Source organism: Mesoplodon bidens, assembly GCF_964165515.1.
Source record: "Mesoplodon bidens genome assembly, chromosome: 18".
Lineage (NCBI taxonomy): Eukaryota > Metazoa > Chordata > Mammalia > Artiodactyla > Ziphiidae > Mesoplodon > Mesoplodon bidens.
Window position 1 is genome coordinate 57,157,249 of NC_138175.1, and position 17,564 is coordinate 57,174,812.

Here is a 17,564-nt window from a genome sequence, read left to right on the forward strand (position 1 = left end):
GCACCGTCGTTTCACATATTCTGTCTGGCATTTTGGTCATTTGAGGAAGGACAGCAAATCCAGTCCCTGTTACTCCATCTTGTTCAGATGTGGAAGTCCTCATATGTGTCATTTAAAAATGAAAATAGATTTCCCTTTTGTAAAGGTTAGGCCAAAATGGTCTTTTGTTTCTTGGTTAGGGCTTCCTGATTAAAGATCACTCCCAGGCCCCTTGGAAGGAAATCAGGCAGCCTGAATCTCAGGGTACTTTGTGAGCATCCTACACTTCAGGGAGCACCAGCTTCCGGACACAGACTCAGAGTCACTAGAGGGCAGTATTTGAGAGCAAAGCGGCTAGAAGTGCAGATGGGCCAACCCCAGGGCCAGACAGCTCACCCAGTCATGAGAATTAGTGAGCCCATGAGGGTGGCCCCCCGTGTCCCTCTCTGGAAACTGTGATCCATTTCTCTCTCCCAGCTTCAGGCCCACACATCGAAGGCTTCCTTGAACATTCCTTTCGGTGTACGAGATGGAAATGATTAGCAAGCATGGAGCTACCCCCTACGGTGGCCCCCACTGGACACCTGACTTCCGGCACTCTGGGCCAACAAGCCCTGACCTGAAACCCTTGGGGCTGTTTACGTGTTTGGGGATTCAGGATTTTTCAGACTTTCAAGAGGGAACATGGTGTGTATTCCACAGAGGACACGGTACCCTCAGTACCCTGCCCAGCACTTGGAAGTAACCCCATCAGTGTTTCTGTAGAGAAATAGATGGACAGTCACACCAGGCAGGGAAACAGTCTGTAAGTAACCTCGTGCCAGGTTGGGCTTTGCTGCCCAGTGAGTTCAGGGAAGACTTTTGGTCTAACAGAGCTCTTTGGATTTTGGAATTGCTGAGGAGGGACTGGGGAGCTGTCTTTGACACCCTTCTGATGGATGACACAGCTGAGGTCCAGTTGGTCGAGTGACGACCCACATCCGCCTGGTGGTCAGGAGCAGGCCTGGGCTCTTGAGCACAGGGATCCTGCTCTGCGTTTGCCCACTCTGCAGCCGTTGTCTGTCACTCCCACCTCAGAGCTCTCCTCTCCCAGGCTTTCTCCCAAGATTCCAAACCCAGCCAAGAGCTGTCACGTGCCGAGAGCCTTGATGTACAGCGGTTTACTGGGCTCGTCCTCTTTCTATGGACTTTAGTTTCCAGAGTTTAGCTGATCAAAGTATCGTTGCAGCAAACAGCGCCTGAAATACATCCTTACGTGTCTCCGCTTTATTTCCATAAATTGATTCCCAAAAGTAGGACTGTTGGGTCAAAGGGTCTATCACATGTGAGCAGACTATGGTTTTCATCGGACTGCAGCTCACGTGTGGCCTCAGGAGTGGCGCAGGAGCCGTTCCGACGCATCCTTGCCAGCACGGGACGTGAGCTCTCCTTTCATGATAATCTTATCGTTTTAATTTTATAAGAATTCTTTTTCACTGGGTGGTGAAAACAAAGTTTCTGCGTGTTTCACGGTGCGCTTCCTAATTATTAGAGTTTGAATGCCCTTTAGTCTGTTCACTGGCGTTGGGATTTTCACTTCACTGAATGTTCATCTTAGTTGCTTATTTTCAGGTTGGGTCATCGTTTTCTTGGTTTGTGGAAGCTTTGCAGATTATACGTATGTTAAGAATTACCTGTTTCTTTGCCATGTGTGTTTTTAGAAAAACAAACTATTTTCCCCAGACTGTCAATTTGCCTCTTGACTTCACGGTATTTTTTTCACTCCACAAGTTGTCAAATAAGTTATCTTTTCCTTTCCGTCTTTAGGATACCTTGCTGAAAATCCTCCCCCTCCAACCGAGATATACAATATACAAAAGCCTCTTTTCCCTTAAAATACTTGTCCCTTCCCTCGTCTACATTTAGGTTTTCCACCCATACTGTATGTAGACTGTTTTCTTCCAGCTGGAGAGCTAATCATGTCAGCGTTCCTCCGAAGCCAGTCCCTTTCACCCTGACTTGCAATCTGTCTCCTGTCATATGTACACACACACGGAGACCTATTTCTAGGCTGTCTCTTCTGTTCCAGGGATATGCGTCTCTTCCTGCGTCAGGACATGTATGCTGCTTTTAGATCAGGGGTGGGGGGGGATTTTTTTTTTTTTTTAAAGAACAATCCCTTTGGAACTGCTGCAGAGCCTGGACAGGAGAGAAACACCTGGTGGCCAGGAGGCAGGGTGAGAGCAGAGGTGAAGAGAATCTCCACCCCCCAACCACAAGGCCGGATTGGGGGCGGGGAGAAAAAAGGACCCAGCTGCTTGTAAAATAAAGTCGTCCCTTTTATTTCAAATCAACCCTTTCCCAAGTTGGTGCCGCAAGTGGAGATCAGGGGCCCTAAGCCCACTGGGGTGTGGTAGGGCTGGGGCACTCACATCCCTTCAGGCCTGAGAGGCTGTGGGTCTGGCTGGCTGCCCACTGCCCGGCCAGCTCAGTGCCCTGGCCTACCTCAGCTTACTTCCAGGGCTAAGGACACATAGAGGGGCAGGGCAGGCGGGAAGGCAGTCCTGTTTAAGGTGTCCGTAGCCAGGGCATTGTTAGTGGTGCGAGCCCAGTGAGGCTGGGTTAGTGGGGTCTTCTCCGGCAGCTGGGGAAGGAACTGCAGAGAGAGGCAAAGATCGGACCAGATGCAGCAGAAGGGCCACCCGGAGCCCGTAGACAGGGAAGGAGGGAGGGCGGAGGCTGGTTTTGGGAGCTGGGGTGTCACTCTAGATGCTCACCGGAGATGGGGAACAGGCTCCAGTCTGGCATGGAGGAAGGGCTCAGATAGATGACTGCCACTGCACGAAGCGCTTGGATTCCTGCCAGGGAGATGTGGGGCGACAGAGGGCAGACTAGGGAATCTGGCTTTGTAGTGTGGGCCCTCAGACCCTGGGGTCCAGGACCCAGCCCCACCCACCTCAGACCCAGGAGTCCAGGCCCCCAGCCCCTCCCCCCTCAGACCCAGGGGTCCAGATCCCCAGCCCCTCCTCCTTCAGACCCAGGGGTCCAGGCTCCCAGCCCCTCCCCCCTCAGACCCAGGAGTCCAGGCCCCCAGCCCCTCCCCCCTCAGATCCAGGGGTCCAGATCCCCAGCCCCTCCCCCCTCAGACCCAGGGGTCCAATACCTGAGGGTTGAAAGGGTCGTCATCGTCTGTGTCATCATAGTCGTCACTGGGGTGCAAGGGCGGGAGTAGCAGAAACAGGATGGGGGTCCATCAGGAGGCTGCCCCCTAACAGTGGCTCAATGGTTCTCCCCCATCCCCTCCGCCAAGAGCCTGCCCCCCTCCCCTCCTGACCTGGGTGGGAAGAGGGCCCAGGCGCGGGGCAGGCTGCAGAGGGCGGTGGCCAGGGCCCCCGCAGACAGGAGGGAGGAGAGCAGCAGGAAGAGCAGGCCTTCCAGGGCGTCCTCACACAGGCCCCGCAGGGCTGCGCCATAATCCTGGGGTCGGGGGAGAGGGCGTCAGCGGGCAATGCACGCGGCTCAGGCCGTCCACCTGGCTGTGCAACGTTGAACAAGTCCCTCCGTTTCCTCCCCTGTCGCCTGTGCTCAGCACAGGGCCTGGCACACAGAAAGCGCTCAGCACGTGGTAGGCGCTGTGGTCATTGTCATTATCACACCTGCAAGCAGGAACCCAAGTTGCGGCTTCCTCTCCACCACCGAGAACCCTCCCCCCCACGCCCAGACGCCACAGCAGCTCAGCCTTGGTTGAGTGCCGGGTGTCTCAACCTGGACACGTCTGACATTGGGGCAGGTCAGTGTGTGTGTGCTGAACGGGGCGGCAGCGGGCGGTGCCTCTGCACTGCAGGTCCTTGAGCAGCGGCCCTGGCCTCCAGCCACGAGACGCCGGTAGCACCCCCTCCCCCGGCGGTGACACCCAAACATGTCTCCACACATTGCCACCGTCCCCTGGGGCAAAATCGCTGGCTTACAACAACACTGAGAATAAGGCTTAGAAGAACAACTGGTGTAGCACTGCCCCCTGCACATGACGCACACTCAGTAAACACTGGCTGACATTACTGTCATCCCCGGAAATCGGCAGAAGCACCATTTCCTGAATGACCAGCCATAAGTCATTCAGCAGAGGCTGGCCAAGGGCCTGCTCGGTGCCAGGCATTGCTCCAAGGACCGGGGAAACTTCGGCAACCAGGCCCCAGAAGGTTGCTTCAGACCACAATGAGCTAATGAGAGAGGGGTTTTGGAAAGCAGTACTGGGGTCCCGACAGCAAGATGGCACCAGCAGCAGGAAGGAACCCGGCCGATGGGAGGTGGGGGACTGCTGTCTGGGAGACCCGCCAAGCTGCTGGGGGAAGGGGTGCGGGCTAGGGGGAAGCAAAGGGCTGAGGCCGAAACCGGCCAGGGCCAACCACACAGGCCCCGGAGGTCAGGCGAGAAGCCAGGACCTTAATCCGCCTGCAGGGGTAACTGCGGGTTTTAAGCGCAGGAAGAAGATCAGATTGTGCTTAAAAGGCTCACTGGGCTGTTGGCTGCTGTGCGGAGGACAGATAGGGGCAGGCAAGCAGGGGGCAGGGAAGAGGCCCTGTGGCCGGGAGCAGTGGTGACAGTGTGAGCTGTGCTCAGAGTCCAGAGGGGCTTCAGAAGGGCCAGGAGAACTTGGTGGAGGAATGAACAGGAAGCAGAAAGGATATTCCTAGGTTTCTGGGTCTAGGCAGAGGCTCCCCTGCGAGAATTCGGGGAGGGCGACAGGGGTCACCTTGTGCAGGCCACGACAGTGCAGCAGTGCCACCAACTGGTGGAAGTTTCCTTCTGTCACATTCAGCGTCTCCTCCAAGGACAGCAGAGGCTTCTGCGGTGGCAGGGGGTTGTTATCCCAGGAACTCTTCAGGCTCCGCCCATCTCTTCAGGCCCTGCCCCTTTCCGCGGGCTCACAAGCCAGGGCCCCACCCACAGCCGCCGCCCCGCCCCTTTCTACAGGCTCCCCCTTTCTGCGGACCCGCCCACGGCCACCACCCCGCCCATTTTCTAAGGCTCCGCCCACACACCCAGGTTCCCGCCCCTCCTTCCCCTGGGAGTCGGAGTGCAGAAGGAGCCCCCGGCCCCGCCGACCTGAGCAGAAGGGAACTGGGGGACAGCTTCTCGCTCCAGCCCCTGCAGCTGGGAGTGGATGTTGGCCAGAGCTCGCTGGGACAGAGTCAGCCTCTGCGGGAAGCCACAAGGAGGGAGGAGGACCCAGCGGTTGACACCCGCAGCCCATTTGGCGCCGTCATCCTCCCCCAGGACCCCTAAGTCTAGGCCCCAGCCGCGCCCTCCTCCACCCGGTTCCCTTGCCCGCAGCCCTAACCTGTTGAAAGGGGTTGGAGACGGCCTGGTTGCAGAGGAAATAATAGTTCAGGATGTCTGAAGCGGCAAGGGAAGAGGGGAAGAGGGGGGAGGCTGTGAGCCTGAGCCCCGGGGCCTCCCTGGGGAAAGGCGGGAGGGGGCAAGGCCACACTTCCCACCCCTCCCAGCTCAGGACCCTCCTGTGGTCCCAATGACCTCGCATTCTGAGACGGGCAGCCCTCCCAGCCCCTAATCCCTTCTGCTCCAGCCACAGCCAGAAACATGCTGATCTACACGCTCCCAGGGAGCCCGGGCTTCTGCCGCCCTCCCCTTGACTCAACTGTGCTCCCCCCATTTTCTCCAAGTGGCCAAATCCTCCCATCCCTCAGCTCCAGCCTGAGGACCCCTTTGTCCTGACTCCATCATCTTTATCCCTCCCTCTGTTCCAGCGCACCGGGGGAGGTGCCGAGAGCTTCTGCAGAACTGGGCAGGGCCTGGCGGCCGGCTGCGCACCCTCACCCCGTCCCAGGAGAACCGCGCAGAGAGGCCCGAGGACCCAGGGCGTGCGCCTGGAGATGCGGTCACCTGAGCCAAGGCCAGTCTCCTCCCGGGTCAGGTTCAGGATGTAGGTGTCCGGACCGGAGCAGAAGTCGCTGAGGCCCTGGGAGGGGCAGCAGGACAGGGGGCTCAGAACAGAACCTGCCCCCACTCCACGCTCCCACAGAGCTGGGCGCCCTCGAGCCCACCCCCCCAGACCCGGGAGTCCAGACCCCCAGTCCCTCAGGACCTAGGAAACTGGCTGGAAACTGCAGCCAAGTCTTTCCTCCCAGGACCTAAGGCATCTATTTCCATCCTGCCCCAGGATCCAGGAGTTAGGGGCCTTTGGCACCCTTAAGTCTTGGAGCCCAAGGGCCCGTCCCACACCACTCACCACGGCCGTAGCTGCCTCCAGGCCCATGGAGCCCCAGCTCAGGACAAGAACCAGGAGACTCATCACCGTCATCCTACGGTGGGGAGGAGGAATTGGACTTGGGGGTTCTGGGGTTCTTAATCTCCCACCTCGCCTCTTCCCTCCCCCCACCCCAATCCCATCACAGCCCCAGCCCTACCCTCCACCCACCTCTGGAGCCAAGAGGATAACAACTAGGGGCAGAGAAGCTGTTGGGGGAGAGGTGTGGACCCGTGGCTGCTGACGTCAAACTGAACATCTGGCCCTGCTGGGGGAGGATACGGGGTGAGGGGCTGGCTGGATCCAGCCACGTCTGTTCCCGCCTTGCTCCGGACCGCCCACCCCTGGGCCCCATTTCCCTGCTCTGAATTCCACAGCAGCTTGCTCCCAGGTTCACCCATTGCTTGGTCAGCCTCCCTCTCAGCCCGGACCCCTCCTCCCAGGAGTGGAGACAGCTCCAGGGCTGAAATTGCCTTCCAGGTTTTCTCTGGGGATGGGGTCTGGGGGGGATCAGCATCAGAGGGTGGTCAGCAAGAAAGAAGAGCACCTGGAGGGAGCCAAACTGAAGGCCTGGCCCCAAGCCCCAGACCCGCCCTGCCCACCGTGCTTTACCATCTTCAAGCTTCAGGGGCGCCTGGATGGGATGGCAGGACCTCTCACCCCGGGGGGAGTGTGGGAATGGTGGCGGGCACAAGTGTGGCCCCCCTCAGGGCCAGAGAGGATACAAAGGCTCCTCCAAGTGGGATAGGCTGGCGTAGGTGGAATCCCAGCTCCAGCACTTTCTGGCTGTGCAGCCTTGGGCAAGTGGCCTAACCTCTCTGAGCACCAGTGTCCCTTTCTGTTATATGGGGAGAAGGAAAGGGCCTCCTCATAGGGTTAGCGCGAGGGCTCCAGAAGAGTATCGGGCATACAGAATGAGCCTTTAAGTAAGAGCGTGGCCCTTAATTCCGCCACACCACGTGACAGCTTTCTGCCTCAGGGCCCTCATCTTCCAGACAGGCGTGTGACAGGCACCTCCTTCACAGGGTTGTAATAGCAACTGAGAGGGTCAGCGATCACCCCAATCCTCAGCACAAGCATCACTGTCACTGCTTTTCTAGGATTTTGGTGCACTTCTTGCCGGGAGAACAGCCTGTTTCCTGCCCGCCCCCTTCCTGGGCAGCTCTGAGCCTGATTTCTATGTGCCAGCCCAGCCCAGGAACTCCATGGGGGTTCGTGGGACAAGGGAATGAAACCTGGGAAGGGCCGTGGCCCCTCTCGGAACAGCGCTGTGGGATCTCAGTGACGTGTGCCACTGCCAGGAAGCCACCCAGACTCACACGATCACAAGCCACTTGCTCTGCTTTGCCAGGCCCAGGAGGGTGAAGAGGCAGACCAGTAGCTCCAGGAGCAGCAGGAGAACGTAGGCCAGCCACCTGGGGAGGGGGTGACAGCGGTGAGGCTGAAGCAGCAAATCCAGCCTTTCACGTGCCCAGGCTCCCAGACAGGGACTCGGCAGAGGGTGAGAGCACCTGCACATTCTCCCGGCTCTGCCTGGACATGTGATCTCCCTGATGCCCAGTCTCCAGGCCACAGCCAGGCTCATCTGTGAAATGGGTGCATTGGGAGGCCGGCCACTGTAGCCATTTAGAGCACGGGTCCCAGGACTGTACCCTGACCGAACCACGCGTGAGCCCTGTGAGTGGCACGCTCTCAGGGCCCCAGCCCCTCCATCCCATCCTGGAGAGCAGAGGGACTCATGTCCCTCAGCAACACAGGGCACGACCCAAGGGCTCAGTGTCTGCAGGCAGACGGCCTGGGTCGCGATGCCAGCCCCTCCACTTCCTGCCTGCCTGCATCTTGGTCTCAGTAACCTTGCCCCCTGTGTCTCGGCTTCCCCGCCTGTAACTCGAGGAGAACAGCAGCACCTACTTCCAAAGGTTGTTGCGAGGCTAAGGAGTGGAAACAGATAAAACACCGAGAAGTGTGCCAACGTGGACGCACTTAAATATTAGCTTGAACACGAATCAGGAAACTTTTAATGTCATTTAAGAATTCAGTATTAGTTAATGATCAGTTCACTCTGGTTAGAGAGGAAGGTGTACACGAGACCACAACACAGTGCCTGGCGCTTAGCAGATGCTCAATAAACAGCATCGCTCTCAGCGATCCCCACGTCGCCAGAGCGGCAAGGGCACCGCCACCCCCCTCCGTGGCAGCCTCTGCTCAGACCCCTGTGGGGACTCACCGTGCCCTTCTCTCCCGGACTGCTGGAGGGTCAGGCTGTCCCCGGAAAGGAGAAGCTGGACCCAGTGGCTCCAGCTGACCTCCAGGCCTTTGCTCCCCATGTCCCCACCGCCAGCTCGTGTGTCCCAGCTTCACTTCACTTCCGTCAGGGGCAGGTAGCACTTCTGCCCTAAGCCACCAAGAACTCCCCCGGCAAAGCTCTCCTGCTGGGGGCCCCGATTTCCTTCCAGGAAGCCGGCCATGTTCCCTGAAGGACTCCCAAGTGCCAGGCACTCTCGTATTGGTGAATCCAGAAGCTATTTCCTGTTAATGATGGGTCTGCCTCACCCAGGTGTAGTCCACACAGCTACCCCCAGCCCCCCTGAAACAGGGCTGAGGCCCAGGGCCTGCACCCCTGAGCTTGGCCAGAACCCAGAACTTGAACTCACTGGGACCCAGGCCTGTCTGATGCCCTGCAGGGGGGTTCCTCATTGCGGACTGCTTCAGCCCAGGTGTGCCTTCCCCCTGGAGCACAGAATCCAGGACCAAGTCTTCCCTGTCTCTGCTCCCATGTCTGGTTGGGACCCTCAGTTTTCGGATGAACAAAAGAAATAATTCCTCGCAGACAAAGCAATGAGGACTCCGTCATGTTGGCTGCTGGGAAAGATGGCCATCCCAGATGTCCTTCAAATGTCACCTTCTCAGTGTGGCCTTCCCGGATGACCCCCCCCACTCCCAAAACTGCCATCCTCTGTCCCCAGACCATCCCGTGCCCGTCTCGCACCTAATTTTCTCCAGAGCTCTTAACACTCACCACCTTACAGACAACATCTCATTCATGCATTCGTTTCTTATTGGTCCGCCCACCGTGAGACAGGCGGGATTCACTCTGCTTTGTTCATCGCTCTATCTTAAAAAACCCCATATTTTACAGACACCTATATAACGTGTGCTGGTCGCCCCTGTAAGCACTTGACAGATAATGACTCAGCAGACCCTCCACAATCCAAAGAGGGCATTGCTACCCATTATTCCCACGGGTACCAGATGGGAACACTGAGGCACAGAGCTGGCATGTAACTTATTTAAGATCACGTGGTTAGGGAGGGCCGTCTGGCTTTAGAGCTCATGGTCCTGACCACTTGGGTACACCTCTCTCACCAGAAGGTGTAAATAAATATCTGTTGAATGGATACACGCGTTAGATGGACAACCGAGGGAGTGAACTAGCTAGTCTGAGATTCAGTGAGTGAAGTGCAAAAGTGACTTGATGAATGGCTGAGTCAAGGATGAATGAATGAAGGAGTGAATACACTGAGGGAGTGAATGCATGAACGCTTGAGTGGGCACGGGATCACTTGGTCCGTCTCTCTACGCCGGGGTTACTGTCACTTACTGACACTTAGCACAGCTAATCCTTTGCCGTCAGGGGCTGTCCTGTGCACTGTAGGATATCCAGTAGCATCTCTGGTCTCTGCCCACCTGGTGCCAGTAGCATACCCTCCCCCAGTTGTGACACCCAGGTATGTCTCCCAATGTCCCCTGGGGGCACAATCACCCAGGCAGGGGTTCCCTGCCACGCAGAGCAGAAAGAGCGGTCACCTACCTGTACTCCTCCACAAAGGACACATCTTCAGCTACTTGCAGGGGGCTCAGGGGCACTCCCCGCCAGAAGGCCAGCCCCTGGAGCTGCTGGGCCACGGCTTCCGCCTGCCGCCGAGCCCCCCGGGTGGCCGCCACCAGCTCCGTGCGCTGCGCCAGCTCCTCCTCCAGAGCGGTCAGCTCTGCCCTCACGGCCGCATCCAACCTCTCCACCATCTCCAACACCTGCGCACAGGGGCGGGCCTGGAGTCGGGGGAGGGCGTTCTCTGGGGCGGCCAGGGGTTGGGTGACAGGGCTGGGGGGGCGAAGTAGGAGTGAGCAGGGGCCGGTGTCTGAGATCTGGGCGCTAGGGCATCTGAGGATCGAGGAAGGGAAGGAAGGGGCCCTGCGGTCCAGCTCATGCAGTTCTGTGGCTTCTGTCAGGAGCTCGGAGAGGTCAGTGGCTTGAGGCCCAGGACTGAGATTAAGTCTGGGATCCTAGGTGTGACGCTGGCATCTGCCTTCCTGAGTCTGGGGTCTCACGTCTGGGTTCCAGGGTCGCAACTGGACATGAAATCTAAGGTCTGAGGTCAGGCTGGGTCTCAGCTCCAGGTCTGGCATCCTGGGGCTGGGGATGAGAGTGAGGCTTCTCGTCTGAGTCCTGGGTCTGAGCGCTGAGGTCTTTAACCTTGCACCTGGGCCAAGGATCAGGTCTCTGTCCTGGATCTGACCTGAAGGCAGGGGCTGGGTTTTGGTGTTTGGTCTCTGAATGGTTTGGGCTGTGAGCTGAAGTCCAAGGCTGGGGCTGCGTGTGATTTAGTCTCGAAGCCCAGATCTGGGCTAAGGTTCTGATGGTGCCATGTGTGAGGCCCTAATCTGTAGTCAGGGTTGGGGGTTGGGCATACAGTCTGAGATCTGCATGTTGGAACCTGACATTCTGAGTCTGGGGTCTTGGCTCTGAGTTTAGATCCTGTTTCCCTGGGAGGGGGCCCTTTGCCCAGGTGTGGGGAACCAGTCTGGGTGTGGGTCTGGGGTCTGGCCAGTGCCTGGCCCCTCACCAGGTGGTCAATGGCAGTGAGTGTGTGGTTGGCATGCAGCAGTGCAGAGCTGAGCTGGGACACCCCATCACTGGTCTCGCTGTTGCCATAGAAACCGATGCCAATGCCAGTGCTAAGAGGAGGAGGGAAGGGAAATCACAACCGGTCCTGGGACCCTGGGGGCCGCCACGTCCCCCCCACCCCGGGGCCGCCACGCCCCCCCCCACCTCCTCACACACCCAATCCCATCTCCCACCCCATCCCATTGGTCCAGCCCATCGTGGGAAAGGAACGTCTCCAGCCTGGCCCCCACCAGTTGCCAAGGTAACGGGAAGGTCTCACTCCCCCGGCCCAGGGACGTCATTGTGATGCTAATGGTGGGTGGAGAGGTGGAGGGGAGCAGGCCCCCGGATTTAACTCGCACCTCCCCGGAGTGAAACCCTGCCATGCCCAGCCCCAGGACGAGAAGTCCTCCCCCGTGGTGACTGCCAGCCCACACCCAGGCCCTCCATCCTTTCCCCAAGTAACCGGGGTCCTCAGCACCTGTCCCTTCGGGATGCAGCCGTCCCCTCCCCCGCCTCCTGGGGGTGCCACGGAGCCACCAGCTCCTGGGGGACCCCAAGCCTGGAGCTCCCAGTCTCCCCCCACCCCCAGGACCCAAGCTTCTGGACGGCTGGGAGGGAAGCAAGGGAATGTGGGCCCAACGGGCCAGAAGCCGGGCGCCCCCGCCCCTCGGTGCCCGGCACACAGAGCTCCATTGTGGGGCCTGAATACGGGCCCCCTCCCTCTCCCCCCGCAACACAGTGAGCCCCTCCGCGGAGGGGGCCAGGCCTGGAGCGGGGCGGCGGACGCCTCGACGCCCTCACAGTTCCCAGCCCCGCGCTACACAGGCCCCCACCCCCTGCCCTGGGATCTGGCGGCGCTGGCTCCAGCGCCCGCACCCATTGTTCACGGCGCTACAAAGCTGCTCTTGTTCCCCGGCCACGGGGGCTGGCCGTGTCTCTCCCGCACAGGGCCTCTGTCCACCTCCCCGCCCCCCGCCACTCAGGAGAGGGCGAAGAGGAAGCATCTTGGGACTCCCAGCCCCCTCCCCCACCTACACCGCCACACACCCACGCTGCTGCTCCCCGCAGTGGCCGAGCCCAGTCTGGCGGGGGTGGGGTGGGACTAGCGGCCGCTGCCTGCCCTCCCCGCCCCCAAGCCCCAGGTCGGGGGCAAGTCCTGAGCGCCCAGATCTGCCCTGAGGGGTGGGTGCTGCCCTGCCCGGGAGGGGCTGTGCTCAGCGCTGGCTCTTAGTAAATGGTGCGTCCTCATGTGCCCTGCTCCTCCCACCCCTGAGGGTGTCCCAGAAGGTGGCCCCTGGGCTCCTAGGGGTTTTGGGGTCTGAATCTCCACTTGGCCCACCTGGCCTTAAAAGGTTGCCTCTCCCTGAGCCTCCCTCTTCGAAACTGGTTGTGACAACTCTGAATCCAGCAGGGTTACCGTGGGAAGGAGTTAGATCAGCTCAGGGCTGCTCCTGGATTGTAAATATCCCTTTACTGTCCCTGGCCGGGACACATCAGCTTCATGAGGGCAGGGACCTTGTCTAGCTTAGTCAGTATTTCCTGGCACATAGTAGGTACTCAGGAAATAGTTGCTGAATGAATGAATGAGTTAATGCATGACATCCCTCGTTCACATTTATGGAGTCCAGCTGTGAACCAGGCACTGTACATTTCACTTAATCGCACCTCAAGTAGGAGGTGGGTGTGACTACAGTGCCCACTTTAGAGATGTGGAAACCGAGGCCTGGAGAAACTATACCACTCGCCTAGGTCACACAGCTGTTCCACGGCAGAGCCACCAAACCCAGGCAGTCTGACTGCCCAGACTTTAACCCCTAGACCATCCTGCCAGGCTGGCTGCCCTTGGGAAGTCACTTCTCCTCTTGGACTTTGGTTTCTCCATCCATCAAATGGGAGCAATTCTCCCCTGCTGGGACACCACCAGGAAGACTGATGGATAGAGAGCTTGGGGAGCCCCATCCCCAGTGTCCACCCACCCTGGGGCCCCATTACCAGCCGACGAGAAGGGCGGCAATGCAGCTCCAAGTGACACAGCCTCCCCCAGGCGGAGGGCTCTTGGTCCCAGGCGGCTCTGGGGGCCGGCAGCAGCAGAAACGGATGAGGTAGACAGCAATGAAAATGAGGCTCAGGCCCAAGCCCAGGCCTGCCAAGGCCACCACCAGCAACAGGGCCTGGGGAAGAAGGTGACATCAGGCGTCAGAGCGGTTCCGGGCTCCCTGCCTGTGTGGCTGGAGGTTCTGGCTTTGGGATCTCAGGGCAGGTGGAAGGCGACACTGACTAGCGGTGGGGGCGGGGTGGGGGGGGAAGTCCAAGCCGTGGTTTTCAGGTTTGTGAGGAAAGATGTAATTCCCAGCCCCTCCCAGGCTGGCAGCCAGGGCTCTGGGGCTTGGGGCTGGAGGGAGCTTCCAACTGGGAGGCCCAAGTCTTGGGTTCAACTTCTACTCTGCCCTCCAAAGGCTGTGTGACTTTTGGCAGGGGCCCTCCCCTCTCTGAGCCTCGGTTTCCTCCACACCAAAACAGGTAGTTGGAATGAAGCACCATCCAAGGACATGCCAAGACCTGGACCCCAGACTCTTGTGGGATCGGGGGTCGGGAGGGGGCACCTGTTCCTGGTGACGTGTGCCAGGTTGGGGGTGGCAGGCTTCCTACTCCCTCCCCCCTCCCCCGCGCTGGTCCTCCGCACTCACTGTTTGCTTCCTCTCCCCTGATGCTGAGCTCTGCACACCCACCGCAGTGTGAGTCTGTCACCCAGGGACTCAGGGGGAGGGGGCGTGACAGCCTCCGTGACAGTGTGTGCGTGTGTGTGTGTGTGTGTGTGTGTGCGTGCGCACGCTCGTGCAACTCAGAGCTGGGGACTGGGAGGCTGGGAGAGTGAAGACAGAGCAGGGGCGAGAGGGGTATGGGGGGGGGAAGAGAGAGAGAGGGAAAGAGGTAGTGTGTGAGTGTGTATATGTGAACATATGAGTGTGTGAATGTGTGTATACTTGATGCATGTGTGTGCATGTGTGTGAGCATTTGTATGAGTGCAAGAATGTGTAAATGTGAAGGTGTGGGTGTGTGTATACATGCGTGAGTATATGGGTGTGTATACGTGTATCTGTATGTGGGTGTATATGTGTGCATATGAGTGTGTACATGTGTGTGAGTGTGAATGCATGTGTAAGTGTGTGCCTAATTGTGTGTGAGTGTGTCCCCCCAGCACGGTGGCACCCGGTCCCCGATTATTTTCCCAGCTGTCCCCTCCTGGGGGGGGTGTCCCAGCACTGTCACCCTGACTGGTGTTGAGGGTAGCAGAGTGAGCCTCTCTGAGTGCCTTTGGCGGTGGCTGGGGTGGGGATCCCGCGTGTGGCATCCGTGTAGGGAGGGCTCCTTGGCCGTGAGCAGGTGGCCGTGGACTGGCCCTGGAGGCTGGGGTTGTGTAACCAGCAGGTTGTGGTAGAGGGGCTGGCAGTCCCCGTTTGGTGGGGACAGGCGGCGTGGAGTCCGCAGGAGGAGCTGCTTACGGCCGGCTCAGCGCAGCCATGACCCAAATAGCTCAGAATACAGCACACGTCCCCCTCTCTGCTTTCCTGGGACCCCCCTCCTTCTAAGCTTGCCAATCCCCAGCCCCCTGTCCCGGGAGCCCCCCAGGACAGATCCGAGGGGCTCAGACCTTACAGGCAGGGCCCAGGACCCATCCCAGGGCTCCACCATCCTGCCCACCCCCTACCCCATCCCCAGCTCAGCCAAGCCTTGCTCATTAATCTCAAAGTCAAGGACTTGAATTAAACTGGGTCAGGGGACAGTTCTTGCGCCCCTACTGGAGCTGACCCAGGCTGGGCCCCCTTCCCCAGGGACCCCGCTTTCCTTAGGGTTCCCACCCAGCCCCACCCTCTGGCCCCGTTTCTGTCGTCCTCCAGTCCCCAGAGCGAACCCCATCCTCACCCCCCTCCATCGACCTGACCGACTGCGCCTTCCGTCCTGGGACAGGCTGCAAGTCTCTCCCAGCGCCTCCACCTGTTTTTCCCAGCTCCAGCCCTAAAACCCCTCACCCCCGTCCCCATTTCAGGTCTCAATCCCGTCCCAGAATCAGGGCACCCCCAGCTTTCTTCCTCTCCACCATGTCAGCTCCTCTATATCTCCTGGGTCCCACCTGAACTGGGACGCATTTAACTGCATTGCCCTGATCCCATGAGGGAAGGGGTCGTCTTTTAGGACGTGACGGACCTACCCCCCTGATGACCCTAGCTTCCCGCGCAGCTCTCAGAGACCCGGGAATCCAAGGGCCCCCAGTCCCCTCCCTCCTCTGAGATCCAGGGGTCCAGGCCTCAGCCCTCCCTCATTTAAGGAGGTTCCCAGGGGAACCTCCAGGTACGGGAACGCCAGGCTCTTGCTGCCTCGGGTACCCCAAAGTCCCGGCCCGGCTCCCACCCCCAGAGGACACAGGAATCTGTCACCCAGCTCCCAGCCCCCGCCCCCAGGACCCCGTGCCCGCGCCCACCTGCTGGTATTCTTGCTCTTGGGGCGCGAAACCGCTGGGCACCGGGCGGAGCTGGAAGTCGGCGCGGGGCAGCTGGTGGAGCAGATGCACCCAAGCCGAAGGTCGGTAGCCCGGGGGCGCCCCCATGGCCCCCGGGGGAGGGCTCAGCGGGGCGGACGCCGGGGCTGCGGGAGCCTCGGCAGCGGAGCGGGGCGCGGGCTGAGCGGGGTCTGGCGGGGCTCAGGGGAGCGAGCGGGGGGAGGGAGGGGGTGGGGGGCGGAGATTGGGGGAGGAGTGGGGAGGCGCGGGCAGGGCAGGGATGGTGCTGCCCCTGGCGGCTGAGGCGGGGACTGCGGTACCTCGAGTCGGGCTCCCCGCGCCCCCTCGGTGGCGGCGGCTCCCACCTGCGGCCCCCCGCGCAGGTACCGCGCTGCTCGCATCGGCGGCCCAACGGAGCTCGGCTGAACAGCGACATCCGGTAGAAGGCCGCTCATACTGTTATATCACCCTACAGCATAACGAGCGCTTTATCTTTAGGAAGAACCTTCGTGGCTGTGCAGAGGTCGCTAGTGCTTGCGCAGCATTTTACAAATAACGATCAGTTACAAATCATGGTCAGTTGCATCAATAAAAACCCCTCACTTCTGTAAGCATACTCTCACCTGTAAAGGACGCCTCCATGTGGGTTAAAAGCCTTCTCCCACTTAAAAAAAAAAATCTGTATAAGGACACAGCTTCTAGACCCAAACCTCCCTTTGTGTAGAGACCACTCCAGAATGCACACCCGCATGTCTGCAGTAAGGACCCCTGGCACGTGCAGAAGGGTTCTTCTCCAAGAAGAACCTGCTCATCTATTTGGGGGACCCCCTCCCATCTTTATAAGGATGCCTCCCATGTGTTAAAGAACCTCTCTAAACTGATTAAGAAAGACTTCAATGTATACAAGGATCCACCTGCCTTGTCATTCACTTTACAGTTTACAAAGTGTTTTCTTCCAGCCGCTACCTCTGCTGAGTCTCACAGGAACCCACTGATAATGCACTGGTAGTGGAGCAAGTAGAGGGGACCTGGCTGCTTCAACGTCACCACCCAGCCAGTCACTGCTGAAGTTAAAACTAAGGTCCCCAGGAATCTGCCCCAGGGGTTCCCCCACCCCTGTGGAGCTGGGCTAGACTTTGCCACCTGGCGTCCCCACACATGGCCTCCCTTGTGGGGGGATGTGATGGGCAGGGGGGAGAAAGGGGAGATAGTGCTCCCCCCATCTCATCCCAATATTTTGCTCCCGATTGGTGAGAAAGGGCTGTGGGGTAGTTGCCCATCTCATTACTAAGGAGAAAAATAATGGTGGTAGTGATGGTCCTAGAGATAATGATGGGAATGACAATGATGAAGACTATGGTGCTGTGGATGGTGACAATGATATGATGTAGGTGATGAGGATGGTGACGACAGTGACGATGTTGATGAATGGGAGATCGGAGGTGCTGTCTGATCGAGATTTGTTCTCCTTGACCTCCTGCCACTGTTTCCTGGGTCTGCTTCTCCTGCGGAAGACGAATGCTTATTCAAGGCTGGTCCCTGAGCATTTCCAGGGTTCTTGGCTGAATACCGTTCCAATACCATCCCAAACTCTATAGGTGTTAATTCAGGGCTTGGGTGCGTTAGGACCCCCATCCCCAGCGTGGGGGAGGGCTCAGAGCACAGGTTGTTGCGATTGATATTTTGTTTCAGCCAATTCTTGCCATGCGGGGAGAGGGACAGAGCATCGCCAGATGTTCCCAATTCCCAAGAGACGACAGAAATCTGGGTGTTTTTAAAAGCAAAATCCCTCCGCTTTTAAATGTTAAAGCTAATCCAAATACAAAAAAAAAATACTGTGTGGGCCAAATAAAACCTGTCCGTGGGTTGGTGCTGGCTGTTTTGTAAGCTCTGGTCTAGCCAGACGCTGAGCAGCACTGCCGTGGAAGGGGCAAGCGGAGGGAAATGGGCCC

General features: G+C 58.9%; 1 protein-coding gene across 10 annotated transcripts in view; it reads right to left on the reverse strand.

Moving 5' to 3' along the window:
• Positions 1–2,031: 2,031 nt before the first annotated feature.
• Positions 2,032–17,564, reverse strand: part of TTYH1 (tweety family member 1) — a 59,352-nt gene continuing 43,819 nt past the window's right edge. For 6 of the 10 annotated variants that reach the window (XM_081216408.1, XM_081216409.1, XM_081216407.1 and 3 more), the window contains 14 exons: positions 16,236–16,276; positions 15,595–16,145; positions 13,107–13,285; positions 11,071–11,182; positions 10,038–10,258; positions 7,546–7,641; positions 6,209–6,281; positions 5,863–5,938; positions 5,300–5,355; positions 5,065–5,157; positions 4,712–4,804; positions 3,293–3,435; positions 2,736–2,816; positions 2,032–2,614 (listed from right to left, as the gene is read on the reverse strand). In XM_081216408.1, the coding sequence (XP_081072534.1) occupies positions 2,581–2,614; positions 2,736–2,816; positions 3,293–3,435; positions 4,712–4,804; positions 5,065–5,157; positions 5,300–5,355; positions 5,863–5,938; positions 6,209–6,281; positions 7,546–7,641; positions 10,038–10,258; positions 11,071–11,182; positions 13,107–13,285; positions 15,595–15,720 (1,383 nt within the window). In that variant the 5' untranslated portion in view covers positions 15,721–16,145; positions 16,236–16,276 and the 3' untranslated portion in view covers positions 2,032–2,580. The other 4 variants (XM_081216412.1, XR_014013753.1, XM_081216413.1 and 1 more) reach the window with 4 other exon arrangements.